This window comes from Eschrichtius robustus, chromosome 16 (genome assembly GCF_028021215.1).
Source record: "Eschrichtius robustus isolate mEscRob2 chromosome 16, mEscRob2.pri, whole genome shotgun sequence".
Lineage (NCBI taxonomy): Eukaryota > Metazoa > Chordata > Mammalia > Artiodactyla > Eschrichtiidae > Eschrichtius > Eschrichtius robustus.
This window is the reverse complement of record NC_090839.1, coordinates 27,629,514-27,652,916: the sequence shown is the minus strand read 5'-3', so window position 1 is coordinate 27,652,916 and position 23,403 is coordinate 27,629,514. Positions and strand designations below refer to the sequence as shown.

General features: G+C 50.9%; 1 protein-coding gene across 3 annotated transcripts in view; it reads left to right on the top strand.

Annotated features, from left to right (window-relative positions):
- The first annotated feature begins 688 nt into the window (after positions 1–688).
- The window catches only part of HM13 (histocompatibility minor 13), a 40,634-nt gene continuing 17,919 nt past the window's right edge, over positions 689–23,403 (top strand). Inside the window, exons 1-7 of one of the 3 annotated variants that reach the window (XM_068565408.1) lie at positions 689–992; positions 8,059–8,157; positions 13,560–13,642; positions 19,986–20,074; positions 21,733–21,818; positions 21,911–22,036; positions 22,863–22,920. In XM_068565408.1, coding sequence (XP_068421509.1) covers positions 810–992; positions 8,059–8,157; positions 13,560–13,642; positions 19,986–20,074; positions 21,733–21,818; positions 21,911–22,036; positions 22,863–22,920 — 724 coding nt within the window. In that variant the 5' untranslated portion in view covers positions 689–809. The remainder of the gene's footprint in view (positions 993–8,058; positions 8,158–13,559; positions 13,643–19,985; positions 20,075–21,732; positions 21,819–21,910; positions 22,037–22,862; positions 22,921–23,403) is intronic. The other 2 variants (XM_068565406.1, XM_068565407.1) reach the window with 2 other exon arrangements.

The window sequence follows — 23,403 nt, the reverse complement described above, 5'->3', positions numbered from 1 at the left end:
GCCACAACTACGGAAGCCCGAGCCCATGCTACGCAACAAGAGAAGCCACCGCAATGAAAAAGCCCACGCACCTCAACAAAGAATAGCCCCCGCTCGCTGCAACTAGAGAAAGCCCGCACACAGCAACAAAGACCCAATGCAGCCAAAAATAAATAAAATAAATAAATTTTTTAAAAAACATGCTATGTAACATATAACTACACACTAACATCCTATAGGCTTTGATTTATTTATTTTATTCGCTTTATTTATTATCCTCCCAACAACCCCCCCCCCTCACCACACTAAAAGTGCAAGCTTCATGAGAGCAGGGACGGACTTTTGCCTATATTGTTCCCTTCTGTGTCCCCAGAGCCTAGGACAGTGCCTGGATATGATGGGATTCTCAAATACTTAAGGGGTGAGGGAATGATTAAATATTGGATGAATGCCTGCATGAGTAAACAAGTTCTTAGTTATTAGGATCTGCGGGGAGTGGGACATCCTGGGGTTAAGGAGGTTGACTGGGACTGGGCAATGGGGTCCTCAGGTCTCCCTAGGGATGGATACCCACTGCAGTGGTCCAGAGTTCCTCTCCCTGCTACCAGCAAGTTGCTTAGCAACCAGCCTCCTGTCCCTCCGCCACCGCTAGAGGGCGCGCGGGCGGGGAGACGTGAACGCGCACGCGTGCGCGGCGCGGGCCGGCGAGGTAAGCACGTCACTTCCTGTTTCTTTAGGGGAACGTGGCTTTCCCCACAGCGCCCGTCTTCCCTTCTGCGTCTCTGCTGCAGCTGCCGGAGCTGGAGTCGGACCCCGAGTGCAGCCTTGCCATGGACTCGGCCCTCAGCGACCCGCATAACGGCAGTGTCGAGGCAGGCGGCCCAACCAACGGCACGACGCGGCCGCCTTCCACGCCCGAGGGCATCGCGCTGGCCTATGGCAGCCTCCTGCTCATGGCGCTGCTGCCCATCTTCTTCGGCGCCCTGCGCTCCGTGCGCTGCGCCCGCGGCAAGGTACGGTCAGCGGCAAAGCCGGGCCCTGACACGGCTGGCACGGACCCTTCCCCCGCCCGCCCTAGACGGGACAGACACCTCTTCTGCCCGGACACTGACCCTTCCCAGCATTGCTCACCACCGCATCCCCAACGCGGGCCCACATCCCGGGGCTAACCTTAGGTGCCCCAGGATCTGGGCACCGATCCGCGAACCAGGTACTGACACCTTTCTCAAAGAGGGAGTGGTTTCCACCCCCGTTCGGACCTTGACACATCCCTCTCTCTGTGCACCGTGCTGGAAGCACTGTCGGCCGACCCTGACACTGTGATTCGGGTACTAATTGTTTTGAGCCTGCTGGACCCAGCCAGACCAGCCTCACCCTCTGCTCTGGCTGCTCATCCCGTCTGGGACAGTCACCCCATCCCAGGCTCTGGGTCAACATCCATCTGTACCTGATGGGGCACTGGTTCTGACACCTCCTGAATGGTACAGCCTCTTGTCATTCCTCACCCTAACCCAGGGCAAATTCTGGCACCCAGGCTCATCCCTAGACTCTGACACCTGTCCAGCTGGAATCTGTGACCCCTAGAGTGCTCTCCTAGAACCCCCAGATCAGGCCTTTGCCCCACCTAAAAAAAAAAAAAACTAACACAGGAATATTAGCTCCTGGAACCCCCAGCTCAGCTCCTAGTTTTTTGCATCACTTTCTGGAACCAATTCCGGTCAGCCAACTCCTCAGAACCTGGCACTTTGGTGCCTCTCTTTTTAACCAGCCATAGACCCCTTGGTTTGCTGGTTTCCTCTTCCTCACTACACCCAAGCTCGGACCTGTCCGAGCCTGAGCCCAGACCCTATTCCTAACCCCTAACCCTAACCCTGTTCCCACCCCAGACCCTACCTCAAAGTAGCTCTTCTCCTCATGCCTCTTAAGACAGTCTTTCCACCAAATTGGGCTTACCTGCTGAGTAACTGAGCTGCTGTAGGCCTCTCTTGTGAGACTGGGCCAGAGTTCATCCCTGTCCTTCAACATCTGTCCCATTGGATACCTAAGAGGTCCCCAGGGCCTTCCACCTTCTGACTTCCTCTCTGTCACCCTTCTTCCCTATATTAAGCCCTCTCTAGCCTGTTGCACCAGTGGCTTCTCACTTCCTGGCAGCCTCTCCCATCATCCTCCACCACCTCCTGATCTGCAGCTCCCTGCTGCTCCTCCCCCACCCAGACCTGAAGTTGAATCTTAGCGGAAGCCGTCGTACCCAAAGAGGGCAGACCCATAGAGGAGCTGCCACTTTTGAAACTGCTCAAGCCCAGGTTCTCAAAAAACATTACCCAACTTGAGCAGTGGCCGAGGCCTGCCACCTTCCTTTCTCAAGATCAGAGAACTTGAGGCTGGTTCCCTCTGTGGTCAGATGCAAAGGGGATTGGTCACGCAGGGCTTAGGTGGCCCCATTTTCCTTCCTATTCTGCCTCTTCTAAGCAGAGTTCTGGTGGCTTTCATCCTCCCTACCTTTGCCTTTCGGGCAAACGCTTGGTACAGGGGGATGTTCTGAAATAGATTAGGACAAAGAAGGTGAAGGGCAGCATGGAGTGAGCTGGGCACTTGATGTGAGGGGCTCCCTATACTGAGTAATTCTCCTTGGCACATCTACACATGGATTAGTAATCTCTTCAGAAAACATCATACAGACAACAGACTTTCCTGAACCTCCACTGTTGTCCAGGGCAGACGGATGCTGCAAAGATGAATGGGTCAGAGCCCTGTCACCAAGTGCAGGTGTCTGGATGAGAGAGGAATAACTAGATCTGTGATTGTAGTACAGGTAGTGCTGCAGGCTTTAGGGAGACAGATTGAGCACACCTGGGGCAGGGCAGGGCGGCTTTGTGCTGGAGGCGGGCTGGATCCTTGATGTAGAGGTCGAATTTCCGCCAGAAGACATCCCAGGCAGAGGAAACCAGGAAAGCAGCCGTACGAGGCAGTTTAGGTGATGGTGGAAGGTCTGGAGTGGCTGGAGCAGAGGGTAGGGATAGAAGAGAGCTTTAGATCTACTGAAGCATCTGAATACCTCTTCCCAGCATCTCCGGCCAGACAGGGGGGCTGGAAGACTGTGCATGGAATTGCAAACAGCCTGACCCTTAGTAGCCTGCCACCACCAGGAACCAGGGTATTCTAAAGTTTACAAGCCTTCGCCCTCTGATTCTCCCAGCAGCTGAGTGAGACAGGCAGAGCCAGTTTTATTATCACCATTGTACAGAGAAACTGAGAGTCAAAGAAATGACTTCTCTGCCAATTAAGGGCAGAACCAGGTGTCCCTGGTCCTAGTCCGGGGCTCTCTCCTTGATGCAGGTGCCTCTAAAGACCCATACAAGTGGCATTTTGGCCTAGGGAGAGGACAGGCCAAACGACTCCCTTTTTCTACCCTGAGTTGTTTCCCTAATCATTTGGCAAGGAGAGAAAAGTTAGCTTGGGGGCCCAGGAGTTTTGATTTCCCACTAGTGTTAGACCCCCCCACAGCCAGCTGAGAGAGGGCATGTGAGGACAGCATTCTCCCTGGGGGCAAGTTGTCCATGACAGGCAGGGCGAGTTGTGAAATCATGGGAGGAGAAGTCCAGGAGTGTGTGGGGAAGAAGTAGCCATGGGCAGAGCCATCTGAGAGCAGTGCCCGTCCCTGTCAGAGACCTGTGTTCCCAGAAGGGAGCAAATCCCAGCAACAGCTACTCATCACCGCTTCAGAGGCCTGTGGCCTGTAACTCAGAGGAGCCCCTCAGCCAGCTGGACTGGGTTCCTGCTCTGGGCTGGGTACCAGGGGTGCCAAGACAAAGAAGGCCAAGCCCTCCCCTCACAGCGCAGTCACCAAGAAGAAACAGCTGTGTGACCAGCCGACTGCTAGAGGTGGCAGCAGTGGTCTTTGGCAGGGTGGATGAGAGCTCAGCAGGCAGGACAGGAGGAGAGGGAGGCCTGGGGCCACAGGTGTTTTCTGGGAGGCAGTGAGCAGTTTGATGTGAGCCCAGTACAGGTACTTGGGTGATGTAACAGGAAGATGCTCTGGGATCCTGCGGCCCTTCGGAGGTACAGAATCCTGAGGGCAATGCACCAGTTAATCTTCATAGTTACTACATGTTTGCATTTGTAAAAATTGAAGCAATGCAGAAGTATAAAGGGAAAGCCCCCCCAGTACCACTTCCGTGGAAGTAACCCAGGTAGCTGTTTGGTGTGCCATCTTCCAGACCTTTTTCTGTATATATACAAACACGTATGTGCCTGTGTGTATATACATATGTAAATTTATTTTTATAAAAGTGGGATTTTGCGGTACATAATTGCTCTGAAACTTGATTCTTTTTTTTTTCCTTAACAATATGTCTTGGTCATTTTCCTATGTCAGTACATGTAGATGTACCTTGTTGTTTTAGGGCGGGGAGGGTAGGTCACGCACGCCCAAGGTGTAGAATTCCAGAGGTACAGGGGGACAAAGTGAAATCTCCCTCCCACCCCAGCTGCCCAGTTTCCCTCCCCAGAGGCAGCCCCTGTTACGTGTTTCTTGGCTATCCATCGAGAGCCTCTGTGCCTTTACAAATAAATAAGCATATGCTTTCCCCCCATTTTTTGCTATATAACTGTTACATTTTGTTATAGATACACTCTTTTTTACACCTTGCTGTTTTCACCACTTAACATGTTGCAGACCTAATATGTCAGTACCCATGGCACAGTTGTGTTCTTTAACAGCTGTGTGGTGTCCACCTGCACCCCCCAGCCATGATTCTCAAAATGTAATCCCAGGACCAGCAGCATCAGTATCACCTGGGAACTTGTTAGAAACACAAATCTGTTCACAAGCCCTCCTGGCGATTCTGATGTGAGCCCAAGTGTGAGGGCCCCTGATTTGGAGTCCTCCACCGGTCAGTTAGGTGTGTCAATCTTCTGCTATCGCAAACCACGCTGAAATTAATCTCCTTATACATTTGTTACTTCACACTTTTCTGTGTATTTGTAGGATAAATTCCTTGAAATCGATTTGCTGGGTCAAAGGCTCTGTGCATGTTTGATTTAGATGGATTTTATCAAATTATCCACCATAGAGGTTGTACCAGTTTATACTGCCACCCGCAGTGACCTCAGTTCTTGTTTGATGGCTGCTTGGTAGTCCATTCTTCAGAGGTTTCTGAGCTGTTGTGGATGCGATCAGGTCCTTCAGAAAGAGCTCCTGATAGGGGAGGTGACAGGCGGGAAGGGGGCTGGTGAGGTGGTGCTAGTGGAGACTGCAGCAGGGGCGAAGGGCTGGGGTGGGGGGGTGGTAGTTCAGGAGATGCGCAGGTGAGTGAGTGCACGTGGCAGTGAGGAGAGGAGACCCCGGGGTAACAGAGTGGTCCACGAATTCCAGATCCTTTCTAGGGCATGGCCTGGAAGCAGAACTCCCAGAGCTCCAGCTGAGCCAGTGACTTGAGCGAGCCATCTTCCCTCGCTGCTTTTGCTTCCGCCCTGATAACTGAGCATGCAGAATGTCACTGGAAGCTGAATTTATTTCTGCTGTTTATGTCAGTTCCCAACCCCCCCTCACCGCCCCCAAGTATGTTTTGCACTTTAGGAGCCATTGCATTTGCATAAGAACGTCTAGTTTAAAAATCCAAATTGAATCAGTGGAAAATCCTGACAACTTTTTGTATTTTTCTAACTACAAAGATTCTGTTGCCTTCAGGATTCTGTTCCTCAGAAAGGTCTCAGGCTCCCTGAGCATCTTGTCATAACTTTCCAGCAGAAATTTCCAGATGGAAAAGGTAGAGGACGTCTAGGGGGTAATAGCCAAGAGTTTGGGCTCTGGAACCAGACTGCCTCAGTGTGAATCCTGGCTCTGCCACTCGTCAGCTGTGTGACCTTAAAGCAAGTTATGTCACCTCTCTGAGCCTCAGTTTCTTCATCTGTAATGTGGAGCTATTAAAAGCACCTGCTTCCTGGGCTTACTGTGAGGATGAAATCATGTAAAGCACCTAGAACAATGCTTGGCACCTAGAAAGCTCTCAGTAGGTGTTATCCGTGTTACTGTCATCATTGGCCAGATTTGAAGTCTCCCGTTCTGACTCAACATTGCACGTGGGATGTTTCTAATAGTCAGTCACCCACAGAGGAGACCAGATTCCTCTGTGTGATGGAGCATCTGTCCAGCCTGGTTTGTCATCGAATAATATTAAGCCTCTTCCTGCCCAGGATCCTGGGCTGAATTGAAATGACTGTGTGGAAATGAGCGGTAACACTGGTTTGTAGGTGAAGCCAGAGTCCGTGAATGCTTTTATACCATGTGCCCTGCCTGCATCTACAGGTCCCTCTGCCTGGTAAGCGCTTCCCTTCCTCGTACACAAAGCAAACTCCTCAACTTAGTCAGCGTTTATCTGGCTCCTACTACATACCAGACCCTGTGCTTGGCCTGCAAGGCCTTGCTTAAGTGATATCTGCTCTAACCACCTCTGACCCTCCCCTGCTTCCTTGCGAAAGTAGTGTCCTGTCTGCTTTCTCATGTTTCCCTTATAAGAATAATACAAATAGTTTATACAACTTGTGGGAAGCTCAAGGCGCAACACAAGTACTTCTAGTGCTGTGGGGGAAAAAAAAAAATCATCAAATCCTGGCAACCCATTTTACAGCTGAGGAAATTGAGGCTCTGAGAAGGAAGATAACTTCCCCAAGGTCCCAAACCTGGAAAGAAGCAGAGCTGGGAGTGCAGCTGGGCCTGCTGACATCAGAGCCCGCCCTCCACCACTGGGCACTCATGCCATGTACCACCGCGGTATGCGTGTCTCTGTTCTGTCACATGTCACACTATGTGGTGATACTCTGTTTACATGTCAAGGTCTTGGCCTACCTGCCTGTGAACTCTTTATGGTCAGGAGCTTATTTATTTTTGTGCCCACCCTGCTGCTACACAGGAAATATAATGATTTTATGGAGGTACACAGAGAGGGTGATGAATTTGCCCAGACCCCACAGCACAGTGCTGCCAAAAGCAGAAACCAAGGGCTGGGAGAGAAGAGGGAAGGAAGATGACCCTGCCTCTCCATGTCACTGTTGCTCACCCACCGCCACCCAACTCCCAGCAAAGCTGCCAGAGAGTGACTCACACAGAGCTACCTGGTCCCTCCACAAGGGCGGGTCTCCCTTCAGCCCTGTGCCTGGGCCGCCTCATGCATATGTTGGGGTTTGGTTAAGGGCCTCCCCACTTGACTAAAAAACATTTTTAATATAAATTTAAACCAGAATTATACGACTATGATGGATTTTTATTGGAAAGTCTTTTGTCATGAATTCTATGGAGCTGACTTAATTTTCTATGTTGCACTGTTACTCTATTTCCAATTTTTTCCCATTTTGATTATACTGAAATGATTTTGATTGCCTTCAGTTGTTTTTCGTGTAAATATTTATCCTCCGTCAGCTCTTTACCTAGATCACATTCTTGCCAACTATTGCATCTGCCATTGTGAATTTAATTGTGGCTTTTACTCTGACCAGATTCAGTTTCCGCAGTCACACTTCTTGAGTTTGAGTTTTGTCCAGATTTGCTTCTCCTTGCAGTTGGTGTCTTCCCATACTCGGTTTTAGCCATTGTTAAGTTTTGTGTGTTGTTGGTTTATTTCCGCTCATAGTATTCACTGCCTACTGGATAAAAGACTGATCATATTTACATCTCAGCTAATCCATAAGAAAACTGGAGGTAGTCCTCACGAGAGCCAGAACTGCTCTCTTGTCACCAGTGTCCAGGGTTTTCTCTTTCAGTTATTACGTACCCACTGCCTCTGCCGCATGTGCCCTGGGTCCTCCCAGGACTGTCCCTGTTGGAGTCCAGGTCTCCTCAATAGCGAGACGATGGGATAAGAGCGTCCTGCCCCAGGTTGGGTGGTCCGCAGCCCAGGCAGAGGGAACAGCACTTGCAAAGCCCCGAGTCAGGAGAACGTGGGGATCCCTGAGGCACCTCAGTGATGGCAGGAGGGGAAGGAGATGAACGAGCTGTTGGGACACCAAATTCCCGCCAGCATCCAGCCCTCAGAGGCCAGAAGCACTCCCCGCACTCAGCAGGGCCTTTCTTCTCTCGTCTAGAATGCCTCGGACATGCCTGAGACCATCACCAGCCGGGACGCTGCCCGGTTCCCCATCATCGCCAGCTGCACGCTCTTGGGGCTCTACCTCTTTTTCAAAGTAAGTCCTTTGTCACCTGTTGTAGCATTTGGTTTGAATAACTTTATTTGATTTTATTTTTCCCATCACAGGAGACATGCATGTTCATTTATAGACAATAAAGAGCAGGAAAAATAACAATTTACCCTTAGGCCCACTACCCAGAGACCCCACTGTGATGTCGGGGGCCCCTTCCCACCAGTCTTTATTTCCCTTCCTCGAGGAGCTTTCTGTTTTGTTTTCCTGGTACCGGTTTGGTTTCATTGTACTCTTCATGTTGGGGTGGGGTATAGCTATGTCTCGGACATACCTCTACCATACTAATTGCTTTTTTTTTTTTTAATTTATCGAGGTTTATTTTCCCAATAAAAGTTACACAGGCTCAGTGTTGAAAACCTGGAAAACACAGAAAAGTAAAAAGGGGAAAACAGCAGCCATCCAAAACCCCCCTGCCAGAGACAGTCACAGAGTCCCTTTGGAGGTGTGTCCTTCCTCTGCTTTTCCCTGTGCATGGTTCCTCCATAGCTGTGAACATGTGGTGTATTCAGTCCTGTAGCTGCTTTTCTCACTTCACATTAATTACATCGTGAGCATTTTCTCATGTTACTGCAAACTCTCAAACTTTTTTTTTTAATATAACATGTACTGTTTTCTGATTACAAAAGTAATATATGCAGAAAACTTAAAGAGAGGGAAAAATACACAGAGGTAATCACTATTAACGTTTTGGCATATCTTCTCTCAGGCTTTTCATAATCGTATTTTTAACCTAATTATAATTATTTTATGACTAATTTTTTTTAATAATACATTACAAGCACTTTTTTCCTGGTCATTGAAAATTCCTCAAGGATAACTTTTTTTTTTTTTTTTTTCCCGGCCACGCTGCTTGGCCTATGGGATCTGAGTTCCCCAACCAGGGATTGAACCCGTGCCCCTTGCAGTGGAAGCTCAGAGTCCTAACCACTGGACCACCAGGGAAATCCCTCCTCAAGGATAACTTTTAATTCACATTTTAAAAATACGTGTACATAGTTTAAAAAAAGTTTTTTCAATCTAAGGGAAGGTGCAAATGAGCCATAATCCTCTCCCCAACATAGTTTCTTGTGACTCATTCTATTATGCATAGATCTGCATTTATGTAAAAATTTTAAAACAAATATATGTATCGAACATATGGTTCTTACCAGGGAAATATTTTCGTATCAACACAGTCAGAGCTACCTCATTCTTTGTAACAGCTGCTTGTGGTTGTGTTTCATGGATGTGCCCCTGAGGGGCATTCAGTGGTGGGATGTCGCAGCACTGCTGCCATGAGCATCCTCATGTAAGTATCTTGGCAAGTATATCTGCAGTGGCATCACCAGATCAAACAGCATCTGGACTAGTTGGTGCCAAATCCCTCTGATTGTACCAATTTACATTCCCTCCAACAGTTACAAGTGTGCTGGCTTCACTGTACTCCCACCTACACTGACTAGCATCAGAATTCTTTATTTTTACCCGTCTGTGAGTGAGTCAGAAACATAATTTTTAACGCCTGCTTCCTGTTCCATCACTCCCTCATTATTGGATCAGAACTGCTCTTCTTAATGATTTCAGAATATCCCCACAAGCAGATACACCACGACTGACTTATAGCATCCCCCTCACTTTAAACAGAAAATATCGTTCTGATTTTTACTCTTATAAGTAAGAGTGCATCAAATAACATTAGGTATTCACTGATTTTTTTTTTTCCTGGACCTCGGGAGGAGAGGTGAATTTATCACATGCTTTGGTTCACAGCACACTGGCATCAGCCCCTGCCAGGCCCCCCTCCTTGTTTCCTTCACCGCCTTCACCCTGATGCCCATCTCCATTTGCCACCTTCATTTCCCTTCACCAGAGGCACCTGCCCTAATGCGTTTGATTTGTGTCCTTGGATGTGTGTCTTTTTATAAAATATATGGTGTTAATGTATCTGTGTGTATTTAGTGAGAGTCTAGTTTCCATAAGTAGAACTGTGTTCCTTTTCCTCTCCCCTGTGCTCTTGAGATCTCTCTGTGGCTCTGTACACATCTAGCTCATTGCCTCTGACTTGGCTTTTGGCAGATATTTCTCGAGTCTCTGCTGTGCTGAGTGCTAGGAATATACACCCAGGCCTTTGCCTCAGGACCATCTAACATTTTTAGTATTTAGGATTCTCTCCTTAGGCTAGATTCCCCAGAAAGGACTTTCTGGCAGCAGAGGGTGTGAACATTTTTATTTAAGGCTCCGGACGCCTGTTGCTCAGCCTGTCCTCCTCTCCAGGCAGGTAAGCCCCAGCCTGTGCCAGAGGACACAGCATACCTCCTCCCAAGTCACCAGAGTGTCCTTGTTGAGATGTCTGAAAGGCAGCTGCCTGGATAACACGGCCACCAGATCCCTCCCAAACTCCAGACTGACCGCTGGTTGTGGTTTGCTTAACAGTGGCTCTCACTCTGCCCCTTTCCTCCTCCTTTCCTGGTTGGGGCACTGGAGTTTGTTGCATTTCTCAAAATCATAAAATTTACCTTATCCCACCTCATTTAAACCTGATTGCTTTGAGGCAGCGTATAAAAATTAAATCCAACAGCATAAGAAAAATAATAAAGGAAGAAACTGGCGTAAAGGAGAAAAAATAAAATAGGAAAAGACAGTGAAGATTTGGGTGAGGACCATACCCAGACCCCATGCTCTAAAGTCTAAAGACTTGTACTCTTGCCAGAAGTGCCTCTGACACAGGCGTGACTCTGATTTTCTAGCAGCCAAAGCACAAAGAAAGTGAGACTTGGTGCACAATTCATAGTCCACACGGTCAAGCCGACCAGAAGCTCAAAGGTGTGGCCAGAGAGAAATTTCTCCCCAGGGCCCACGTTGAAAGAACACTGTGTGGGAGGACACCGTGTGTTCACGGGTAAGCACGGTCCACACGCCTGTGTGGATAGGAGCATTCACGTTGCAGCCACTGATGTGCTCGTCCATTCGGTCATTCCACAAACACACACCAGATCCTGTGCTGGGTGCTGGGGACACTGCAGTGAGAAAAACAGCGGGCCCACCCCTGCCCTCAAGGAGCTTCCTGTTAAGTGGTGGAGACAGACACCAGTCAAGCAGTCACACAGATAAATGTGAAGTGACAGTCCTAGAAAGTGGTGTGAAGGCGAGGTCTGTGGCACCAGAAGAGCACAGAAGAATCTGCTCCTGCCCGAGCCCCCATCTCAGACAACAGCACCTCATCCACCTCACTGCTCAGCCGAAAACCCTAGAAGGGCTCCTCCCTCCTCAGCACGCAGCCCTCGGCACAACCCACTTCTCTAGTCCAGAGCTGATCGGGGATCCGACCCCGGCTCATCACATCCCTCCTACCCCCCAGCCCAGGACACCATCCTCCTGGATGCAGCTTACTCTTCGCTGGGCTGTCGGCCTTGACTTTTGCCCTGTGGAGTCTGCCTTCTACACAGCAGCAGAGGGATCCTCTCAGGCCGTCAGATCAGGTCACAGCCTTGCCCTCAGCCCTGCAGTACTGGCCTGTCTTACCCAGACGAAGCTAAAGCCTTTTTCACGGTCCATCTCCCTCCTACCTTCCCAGCCTCGTCTCCTGACACTCTCCTTCCTACCTTGGCTCCTGGCCACAGGCCCTCACCGTCCCCTGCACACATGAACGCATGCCCACCTCAGGACCTTTGTACTCACCCTTCCCTCCACCTCAAAGGCTCTTCCCCCAGGTATCACAGCTGCTCCCTTACTTCGTTAAGGGCTCTACTCCTAAATGAAGTCAGTGTCGGAGGCTTTCCCAGGCCACCTGTCTGATGGCCACCCCCCCCGCCTCCTTGCACTGCTTTGCTTTTCTTCTTAGCGCCCACCTCCACTGGACAGTGTATTGCATGTTCATCTCTTGAGAGTCTCCCTCACTGGCACGTGAACTCCATGAGAGCAGGGACTTTTCTGCCTATTCCAGTGCTGAGCACGACTCACTGCACGTAGCAGACAGTCGGTAAACGTGAGCTGAATTAACGGAGGTCACGTCAAGGAAAACTGCTTGGAAGCCTGGGTGAGGAGAGGAGAGCGTCCTGGGCAGCAGAGAGGCATGTACATGGGCTGCCCCTGGGTGGGAATGTGGCACAACAAGGCCAGTGTGGCCGCAGCACGGAGAACGAGAAGGAGCGGCTGAGGAGGCCTGCGGTGGTCACCATGAGAGCATGAGAGACCAAGGGGAGGATGTGGGCCTTGAGCTCGTGGGAGCACAGGAAAGCTGCTGAGAGGCGTTAAGCAGCGGATCGAGGGGATCAGACAGAGGTTTAAACAGGTCCCTACTTGAGAGTGGCCAGTGGCCCCAGACCCCACACCACAGCACATTATTCCCTCCCAGTTAGAAAGCCTCACGATAACAAATTAGAAGACGATGCAGGGCTGCCCTGGTGGCGCAGTGGTTAAGAATCTGCCTGTCAATGCAGGGGACACAGGTCTGAGCCCTGGTCCAGGAAGATCCCACGTGCCGCGGAGCAGCTAAGCCCGTGTGCCACAGCTACTGAGCCTGCGCTCTAGAGCCCGTGAGCCACAACTGCTGAGCCCGTGTGCCACAACTGCTGAGCCCGTGTGCCACAACTGCTGAGCCCGTGTGCCACAACTACTGAAGCCCGCGCACCTAGAGCCCGTGCTCCACAAGAGAAGCCACCGCAATGAGAAGCCCGCACACCGCGACGAAGAGTAGCCCCCACTCGCCGCAACTAGAGAAAGCCCATGCGCAGCAACAAAGACCCAACACAGCCAAAAATAAATAAATTTATGAAAAAAAAGACAGTGCAGCAACCATGGAGCCATATGGCACAGCCTGCCTGAAGTCCAGAATTAACAACATGTGACCACTGGCTTTAGCCCTGTGAGAGACAACATTCCTTGGGTTCACCTAACAACAGGACCAAGAAGCAGCTGTGAGGGCCTGCCATCAGAGCTTCAGAATCACTGTGGGAGGGGTCGTCCAGAAGAGCATGGAGAATGGAACAGGGTGCAGATGACTCATAACTGGGTGGCCGCTGTAGGGGGCTCCCTAGATTTTTGAGCAGAGAGAAGGAAGCTTGGAAGAGTGCATTCGGAGGTTCAGACCGCTCTCTTGGGACTCTGAACTTCAGACTCCCCTCCCCCATGCAGGACCCTCGACACGCACACAATACTGCCTGTCTGCAAATAATGGAGCCACGAAGCGCAAACCTACAGACTCCTTTGGGAGGTGCATCTGAGGGCTTGAAGTTCCTTCCCTTTTTCCCGTTACCATAGAAACTAGGAGCCCCCCCACCCACCCAGTACCATTTGAGAGTCTTTCTGACACCATTCCCCAACTCCAGAAGAGAAGCGTGGACTCTGGTTTTCTCATAGCCACTGGCAACCCTGACTTCCTGTTTCTCTTTGTATTTCTGCCTCAGATATTCTCCCAGGAGTACATCAACCTCTTGCTGTCCATGTATTTCTTCGTGCTGGGAATCCTGGCCCTGTCCCACACCATCAGGTCAGAAGGCATCTCTGCGACATTTGAAGCAGCTTTCTCAAGAGCAAGTACAGGGTCTCGGATGAGAACATGACCTTTGGCGTCATTCAGAGCCAGGTTTGAATCCTGGCTGTAAAATCCAAGGGAATCTTTCCCCTGTGTTATACCGTGGGTGACCTAGAACAAGAACCATAACCTCTCTGGGCCACAGTTTCTTTACAAGGAATGGTAAGAATATCCAGTGGGTATTTCCCACCACGGTTGTTGGGAAAGTTATTTGTGAACAGTAATGTCATGGTAGTTGTCACAGTACTGAGAAGAGTGATGCCAGTGCCACCTGCAAGGTGTCGTAGTTGCTGCACACGCACTAAGCTGGCCTCTCACACGTGGTCTCAGCTCCTAAGAGCTCGAGGCAGTATCGAGAGAAGTTAGGAGCACAGGCTCTGGAATTTCACTATCTGACTTTGAATCCAGACTCTGCCACTTAATAGCCCTGTGACTTTGGGCAGTTTACTTAATCTCTCTGGGCTCAATTTCCTCACCTGAACGTGAAGAAAACTGATAGTACCTTCCTTATGGGTCATGTGGAAAGCTTTTAGCACAGTATCTGGCACTCAGTGTGTTCAATAAGTGTTAGCCGTTGTTATTATTATTATTATTATTACCTGTTATATTCAGAAACTGAAGCTCAGAGAGGTTAAGAAATTTGCTAGGACAACACAGCTGATAAGCAGCAGAGCCAAGATTCAAACCTAAGTTTCTGTGGCCCCAGAGCCCATCCTCTTTTCACTGCCACCCTGCTCAGATTGCCACATGCTGTTTCAGTTCAGTGGGGATGAAGGGTCTAAGCCACTGTTCCTCAGGTGGGGCTGCTTACCAAATGGGAGTTGTGCCCCCAGCACACCCCCTCACTGTGACTACAAAAGCATCTCAATCTATTTCCATCTGGTCCCTTGAGGAGGTACAGCCTCGGGCTGAGAACCACAGAGGAGGTCAGCAGACCAGGAAAAGTTCCCAGAAGACAGGAACACAACTTGAACTCAACTCCGAAGGGTAGGAAACCCGGAAGAGGGTGTAGGAGGGAGATACCAGGCCAGGAGCTGGAAGGTCTGTGCACATTGACAGCGCAGGCGGGATCTTCCCAGAACAGTCAGAGAGAAAGAGCAGGATCCTCGCGGAAGCCTGGAGAGCCAGGGGGAGTTTGGCCTCGTTCCTCTGAGCAGGACCCTGGAAGTCAAGAGCATAGGCTCAAAAGGCACATGGCCCTGGAACCAAGGCCTGGCTCTGTTATTTGTGCAAGTTACTCAAGCTCTCCTAGCATCAGTTTCTTCACCTATAAAATGGAGATGCTGCAAGTACCTCCTTGTAGGGGCGTGGGAAGGATCAAGTGAGCACGTCTGTGACGTGCCCAGAGCAAGTGCCAAGCGCACTGAGAGTGAGCGGCTGGCCCGAATTCACACAGCTGGGACTGAGTTCCGTGTTGTCTTCAACTACACCTACCTTCACCCACAAGGCCTTGTTCTAGCGCCCCCTCTCCCGCCAATCCCGCCATCCTTTTAGGGTGAAAACCCAGAGAGCCTGACTGACTGGGACCCAGCAAGATAGTGGCAGACCCAGTCACCCTTCCTCAAAGGGCAGACCTCTCCTTTCCTGGTGGCCCGGTGTGGGAGCAGTCACTTCCCATGCTGGTTTGGATCTCCCCCCACCCCCCAGCATCTGCAAGAGCCGTGAGACCCCAGTCCTCCCCACAGCCCAGCCACCACCTCAGAGTGCAAGAATCCAATATATTTTGTTCGGCCATGTGCTGAGGAGCTGATTATTTCACTTTATCTCAACAATCCTACAATCAATACGAGCAGAGTATTTTGAGCCTGTGTCATTTTGACACCAGAGACCTTTTTTTCCCTTTTAGAATAGTAACTGAGGAACATTGTCCCAAATTTCTCATGGATTAACCAAGAAACAGTTGTCTGTCTTTTAACCAATTCATAATTTTTACTGTTAGAAATTATCAAAGAAAGTAGAACCAAAGCAACTAAAACTGCACATGGTAAAATTTGTTAGTGACTAAAAATTAACAGAAGAATCATTTTCTTGATAAGATTTAGAGCACACAGTTTGACCTGGGAAGATTAGACCTTATGAAAATAATGGGTGGCCATGGGCATAAAGGGTACTCACCATTCAGGGTCCGAGCTATCCTCTGAAAAAAATGGATACGGGCTGAAAGCTGGGATGAAAGAAATCATTACTGTAAAATGCACATGGAAAAGAACTGAATCAGATGAAAATAATTTTAGTAGAAAAGGGGAAGGGCATAGTTTAATCATGCTATTTAGGTAGTTGATCTAAGAATTAAATTTACTTTTCTTCAATCAAATTGAATTTTCTTAAATATTTTCTCAAAGAAGTCTACAGTGTTGTTAGAATTTTGATGAATTGTTCATATGTATCCACAAACTCAGTCAGACCTGCCTCAGGATCCAAACAAGGTCTAAAGATTCAAGACAGGAAAACTGAGGCTCAGAGAGCTTCGTAGCTGCTAGGAGCAGAGTGAGGTTTTGAGCCCAGGTCTGTCTAACTCCACGGCCAGGTATTCTTTCCGGTCTGGCAAAAGTGAAGGGGAGACAGAACTTAAAGACAGGGGCCTGGGCACCCTCTCTGGTGGGCCTGTGGCCTCCGGAGGACTGGCAGAGGAGAGGCCTGCTGAGAGGCCGTAGAAGCTGAGCCCGGAGCTGGGTAGCCCAGGCAGAGACGCTCATGGGATTCCTTCCACTTCCCCCGGCCGCCTCAAGCCTCCCTGGAAAGATAGCACAGCTTGAGGTTTTGGAGGAAGGCAAGGGCTCACAGCCTGCCTTCACCTTGTACGGTCACCAAGACTCAAGCCCGTGCCAATATCCTTCCTCCCAAGGGAACCACAGCTTATTTTTATCACCTCTGAGTTCATATCCCACCAGATGACCTTTAGACGAAAAGGTTCATAAGACCAAAATCTGCCACCCCAGGGGGGCGAGGCCACATCACCTGTTTCACTGACCCTTGCCTTCACCCCCAGGGGAGAAGGGCACCAGGATGTGGTTTCCCAGCAGGAAGCAGTGACCTTTAGGCTTGGCATGAGCCATTGAGGGCCAGAAGGAGTCTCTGCCTGCTGCAAAAGCCCGCATTCAGAGGTGTTCCACAGGCATTTGCTAGCTGCCTCCCAGGCCCCAAGCCTGGCATGAGTGTAGTGAAGGCAATAAGTCGGGACCCCTGCCCTCAACGCAGGCTCACACCGGCCAGGTTGCTTGACTCTTACCATATGTTACCCAGCAGCCCCTCTTTTCTCGAGATAACAAAGACATCAGTCTAGAGACTTCCTACTTGGAGTTGAAGCTGCAGTTAAGCTTACAGGGTACCAAGCATTCATATAATCCTCTTAATATCCCTATAGAAAGATATTGTTATAGTGTTCCAAATGAGGAAACAGTTGCACAGAACAGTTAAGTAACTTTGCCAAGGTCACACAGCTCAGTGGCAGGGCCAGGTGTTGAACCCAGGAAGCCTGGCTCCAGAGTCCATACTCTTAACCACTGCATTCTGCTGGTTGAGCTCCTAAGGCAGATGCCAGGCTAGAGTGAAGGGCTTAGCACCTCAGTCCTTCTCTCTGCCTCTGCACACACCCTCTGGCTTCAAACTCCCTAAAAGTGATTCAGCAAACTGAGCTGAAAGTAGCTTCCAGCCTCATCCACCTGCTGCTGCCTCCCACCTGCTCAGAGCCCACTTGTAGAAACCCACTCCCAATTGCATCCTTGTTTTGACCATGTCTCCACATAATCATGAAGCCCTCTCATCATTCACGCCACAGCCCTGCAGACCGGGAGGGATTGGCTGTTGGACAAGTGGGGAAACTGAGGCCCAGAGATGGTTCTTAATCCATATTTTCTTCCTCCAAGCCCCAGGGTCTTGGACAGCTCCCTTTTCCCTGCCTTTACCACTGTGCCCTGGGTACCACTTGGCCTGGGTCCATTTTCCTACAGCTGGGAGCACCATTCTGGATTTGCCTACCCCATCAGTCGTTGTCGGTCTGATCTGGTGTTGCCAAATGCTTTCGAGCTCAGGCTCTGGACAAGTGCCAGTGATGATGGACACTCACAGTTCTTATGACCCCTGTTGAGGATCCAGTGCTGGGCTAAACTTCTCCCCAGCTTCTCTCCTACCTTTACAGCAACCCTTTGAGTCAGGTGGTATTATCCCCACATACAACCAAGGAGACTGAGCCACTAAAGTGGCTCGCCCAGGGCCTCACGTGGCAGAGCACGTGTCGGGGCTGGGCCCCCCAAGCTTGTGTCCACTCCACGATGCTGCCGCACCAGGCTGAGCAGAAGCCCCTGGTTTTCTGTTCCCGCTCTGAAGGTGACCCGGAAAAGAAAGTCTCTGCTCCCTGCCTGGCCAGGAAGTGGACCATGCTGAGTAATCAGAATGCTTCCAGAGGCGAGGCCAAGCCCACCGTGAGCAACAGGGGCCTCACGGAAGGAGTGAATGAGGTTGCCCCCACCCAGGGGGCTGTGATTCATCTAGCTGATCGAGTCCGGCTGAGTTTGTAAAAATCCCAGACCTAACAGGTCATGGAGTGGGGTGTCCATCAGGTCATCTGCCTTAATAGGTCTGGAAGAGAGTCCAGGAATATGCATTCTTTTTTTTCCCCAAATTTAATTCCTTTTAGTTGGATTACAAAGCTGACACCATGCTTATTGTTGAAATAAGAGGTGCAGGTAACAGTAATTCACATTATACTGTTTATGCTTTGTCTGTGTTGGCATAGTTTGTATAATATTTAAGGGATCACCTAGAAGGAATTGCCTCATGTCAACATAGCTAAGTGTTCTGGGAAACTGAAAATTAAAGGAAATAGTTAAAACAAATCCCCTCAAACCAGAATAGTGTACTTTATAGTCAACTCCGGCTGGCCTACTGAGTGCTAGAGAGAAAGAGGAGGGTGCTAGATTTTTATGGGGTTTAAAAAACATTAAAATAGTTTAACAGGCTACCTTTGAAAGAGTGATTGGATGGACATTTTAATGGAAAGTCTCTAATAGCCTCAAAATGCAAAGGAACACTGCAGCTTTGATTTGCCACATTGAACACATCTGAATGGCTTTGGGAATAAACAGAGACTTCTGAGGAATTGGGACAAGGGGTTTATCTTTCCGTTCCTAGAGTCAAAAGCAGAATTCATGGGACTTCCCTGGTGGCGCAGTGGTTAAGAGTCCACCTGCCAATGCAGGGGACACGGGTTTGAGCCCTGGTCCTGGAAGATCCCAGATGCCGCGGAGCAACTAAGCCCGTGTGCCACAACTACTGAGCCTGCGCTCCAGAGCCCGCGAGCCACAACTGCTGAGCCTGGGTGCCACAGCTACTGAAGCCTGCATGCCTTAGAGCCCGTGCTCCACAACAAGAGAAGCCACCGCAACAAGAAGCCCACGCACCGCAGCAAAGAGTAGCCCCCACTTGTCGCAACTAGAGAAAAAGCCCACACGCAGCAACCAAGACCCAACACGGCCAAAAATAAATAAATAAATGAATTTATTTTTAAAAAAAAAAAAACAGAATTCATGCCTCCTCACCCATCTACCTCTCTACCTCCAGCCCAGGAGAGAGGGCTGCAGATCTTCTTTCCCTCTGTGGGCCTGGCCATGGTTGCTGCATCCTCTGCTTTACTCTGGACCAGGCCAGGTCAGCTGCCTTTGGCTGGGCGGGAGCCGGCAAGGAGAAAGTGGTTTATCTAGGACCATCTGAGGTTAATGAGCCCCTCTCGGCTGCTAGCCTTCCAGCCTCCTAAGCAGTATGGGGCCCAGGCATGCTGACCCTCTAAGGAGTCAGATCTCACCCCAGGCTGCTGGTTGGCACCTCATTTCAGCTCTGCCATCTGCCTAGACTCAGTGGGTCTCCTTCAAGAATGAGGACTTGCCCTACTCAGGCTTGAGCCAGAATATGCATTCTTGACAAGGGACCCTGATACAGACGGTACATAAACTAGACTTTGGAATCCATTGCTCTCCTAAAAACTGTGTTTTATGTGAAAGTCTGCCTCTGCTTTGTGTTTCTTCGGTGATAACTAGGAGGCAGTATGGAAGCACTAGGAATCCAGAGACCTACGTTCAGGTCTCAGCTCAGATATTGACTTCCTATGTGACCTGGGCAGTCACTTGCCCTCTGAGGGCCTGTGTTTCCACATCTGTACAATGGGCACAATAACACCTACCTCTCAGGGCAGCTGTGAGGCTGTTGGGAGATAACAGTTTGTAAACAGATGCCTGGGGGCTGGCATCAGTGACTGTTGCCCATGGGGGCTCTGTTTGCCAACCTGCTTTGTCTTTCCTTCCAGCCCCTTCATGAATAAGTTTTTTCCAGCCAACTTCCCAAATCGACAGTACCAGCTGCTCTTCACCCAGGGCTCTGGGGAGAACAAGGAAGGTGAGTGCTGCCCACTTTCCCCTGCCTTGGGTGTCTTCCCCCATCCCCGCCTTTGTCTCTCCAATACTGGGACTCCCCGGTACAGCGAGTGATGGAAAAGGTGGGCTCTGGGATCACATCCCAGCTCTGCTGCTGGGTGCACACCGTTACCTCTCTGAGCCTTGAGTGGTTTTGTTGGGGTTTTTTTGTTTTTGTTTTTTTTTCATCTGTAAAATGAACATCATTATCTAGTACCTCCCTTATAGGCATGTTGTTAGGACTGTGAGTAAGTGATGAGTGGAAAGCATTCAGCACACCGCCTGACTCATAGTAAACAGTAAACAGTTGGCTCTCGTGGCTGTTTTTATCATGTCAATTTTTAGTGTGATTATTCCCCACCTAAGATTTGAAAGGGGAGTTCCGTGGCTTTCGAAAAAATGAAAACCGTAGGGAATTGGGGAAAGCCTGGGTCACGTGGGTTAGTTAGGTTGTGGGTTCTACTGCTGTGACAGGATTATCAACGGCTTGGCCAGATGGAAGGTATTTCTCTCTTGTGTCAAAGTCTGAGCTTGTGAATGTCACACTTGTGAATGTGCCTAGCATGTTCTGCCTTGTCCCTGGAGAGCAGCGATTTTATATGCAGATCCTGGAGAGCAGGATTCCTTTGTGCATTTCTAGGCATCTGTGCCCAGTCAGTGACTGTTGAGTTTTTTCACCTGTTTTGTGCTCTGCCGCACTCGGGGGCCCGCGGGTCCAGAATAGCGCACCGTTGCTCCACGGGCCCTCCCGAAAGAAGGAGAGACAACTGTATCACGGGTCCATTTAGCTAAAGGGAAGCTAGAAAATGTGGCCGAGAGCTAGTTGGCCTTGTGTCCAGTTGAAAATCATCAGGGTATTGTTAGCTCAAAGGAGAGAACAACAACTGGGGCCAACCAGCAGTCTGCTACAGTCTGGAATCTGAAAGGAAATGCTGTGCTCTGTGACCCTGGGCAAGATCCACCGCCTCTCTGGGCTTCCTTAGTAGGACACTTGGAGGTGGTGGAGAAGGGGTCTAACATCAGGACGTCTGCCACAGGCTCCCCACCAGAGCAGCCTGGGGGCCTCCCGCCTGCTGCTTCTCCAGGCCTCCCTCTCTTACCTTCCTCCTCCTGTGCTGCTGACACAGCGCTGCCAGCAAGCTTCTTGATTCCTTTGGTGGCACAGTAGAAAGATTCCTGAATGAACTGGGACCTTGCGAAAGCCTTGGGCTCGGTGCAGTCAGCATTGATTGAGCACCCGCTGTGTGCAGGCTCCATGCTGAGCGCTGTGTAAGGGCCATCTCACTCGCTCCCCACAGCAGTCCTGTCAGGGAGGTGCTGTGATCCCCTTTTTACAGATGAGGAAACTGAAACTCAGAGAGGGAACTGCCTCCCCCGAGGTCGCCCGGCTACAAGCACAGAGCCCGTGCTTCCAGCACCACGAACCACCTCCCACTGACCCTGTGTCAGGCCTGGGTTCTCTCTGGGCCTCCATTCCCTCCTCTAGGAAATTGGAGGGGCTGGTGGGGGGGCTCTAGTGAGCACCCCCAACCTGTGGATCTCTGACAGAGCCCACAGCCATGCCCTCCTCCGTCCAGGGGCTGACAGGTGGGAGGGGCAGCCCCGCCCCGGGGAGTGGACTTACCCGGCCTCTCTGCCCAGAGATCATCAATTATGAGTTTGACACCAAGGACCTGGTGTGCCTGGGCCTGAGCAGCATCGTTGGCGTCTGGTACCTGCTGAGGAAGGTAAGTAGCCAGGGCCCGGGGCAGTGTTGGGGGAAGCGCCTGAGGGGCAGCTTGGGGGCAGGAGATCTGGTCTCACTCACATCTTTCCCCAGCACTGGATTGCCAACAACCTCTTCGGCCTGGCCTTTTCCCTTAACGGGGTGGAGCTCCTGCACCTGAACAACGTCAGCACCGGCTGCATCCTGCTGGGCGGGCTCTTCATCTACGATATCTTCTGGGTGAGTTGGGCAGGGATGCAAAGGATGTCTGGCTACCGGGCCCCCTCGCCTCCTCCTCCCCTGTCTCTGGCCCAAGCAGCGGTCGTCTGATAGAGGGAAGCTGCCCTGACCTGGAGGTAAGACCACAGAGCAGGTCCTTCCTGGGCCCAGTGCCCTCAGCTGTGGAATGGATGAGAGAGCAGGGTCCGCACTTGCTGAGAGCCCACCCTATGCCCAGTGCCTTCCAGCCGCCCTCTCTTCCTCATGGTGGCCCCAGCAGGGGTATTGCTTATCCTGTGTCTCTCCGGCAAGCGAGCTGAGGCTCAGAGACATTGAGGCAGGTGTGGTTAAAGCAGATGAGTGGACACTGGTGAGCAAGGCACCGACTGAGGACGTAGGCTGCGTGCCAGCCCTGGGCCAAGAGACCTGCCACGCTCACTCTGAGGGGCCCTGCTGAGGGATCGAGGGCAGCCTGACTCAGGCACCCTTTCCATGGCCTCAGGCAGCCTCTTCTCCCCTTAAGTGCGTGGTGCTGGAGGACTTTCTCTCTTGGGAGGGGCAGACCCCTGAACTAACATAGGATGCCTGGCCGGGGCCATCAGAGGCCCTTTACCAACTCCTTGGAATTGCCCCTCGTTGCTACCTAGAACAAGGAGCCCCGTGAAGTGTCCACATGGCCAGTGTCGGGGGCCACCTCATCTCAACTTCACATCTGCTGTGGAGCCCTTCCTGGCTCCCTGCCCCTTTCCCGCCCGTCTCAGGCAGCAGCACATTGAGAAGCCCAAGCACAGCCATTCCTTCCCACCCAGCCCTCACCTCCCTCCAGACTCCTCTCTTCTCCTTCTAGGTATTTGGCACCAATGTGATGGTGACAGTGGCCAAGTCCTTTGAGGCACCAATAAAATGTAAGTGACCACCCCACCATGGGGAGCCCATCTGCCCCCACCCTGGTGGCCCATCCCCTCGTGGTCCCTGTTTTGGTCCGTACCCTCCCTTAGCTCTTCCTCCTCCAAGCTCCCCTGTGTCTCCAGCCTGGTTTCCTTCTCCCCTTTGATTCGTCCACTGTGTTCCTGCACAGCCATCCTCCTCCCAGGCCCTGGCCTCCGGCCGTCTGGTCACAGTGCGTGGCGCTGTGGGACGAGCTGGAATGGGGGCGAGCACAGAGAGGGGTGTCTAACGCAGCCTGTGCAGGGCAGGCAGGGGCCTCCAGAGGAGGAGACCCCCCACGCCAAGACCTGGAGCCCCCTCCCTGGATCCCTTTGGCACATAAATATCAGGTGCTGTCTGCCCCACGCCTCTCACACTGCCCTGATTTTGTTCTTCAGTGTATCCATTGTTATAAATATTAGAAAGCCCACCTACAAGCATCTGTAAAGAATGTGGAGACT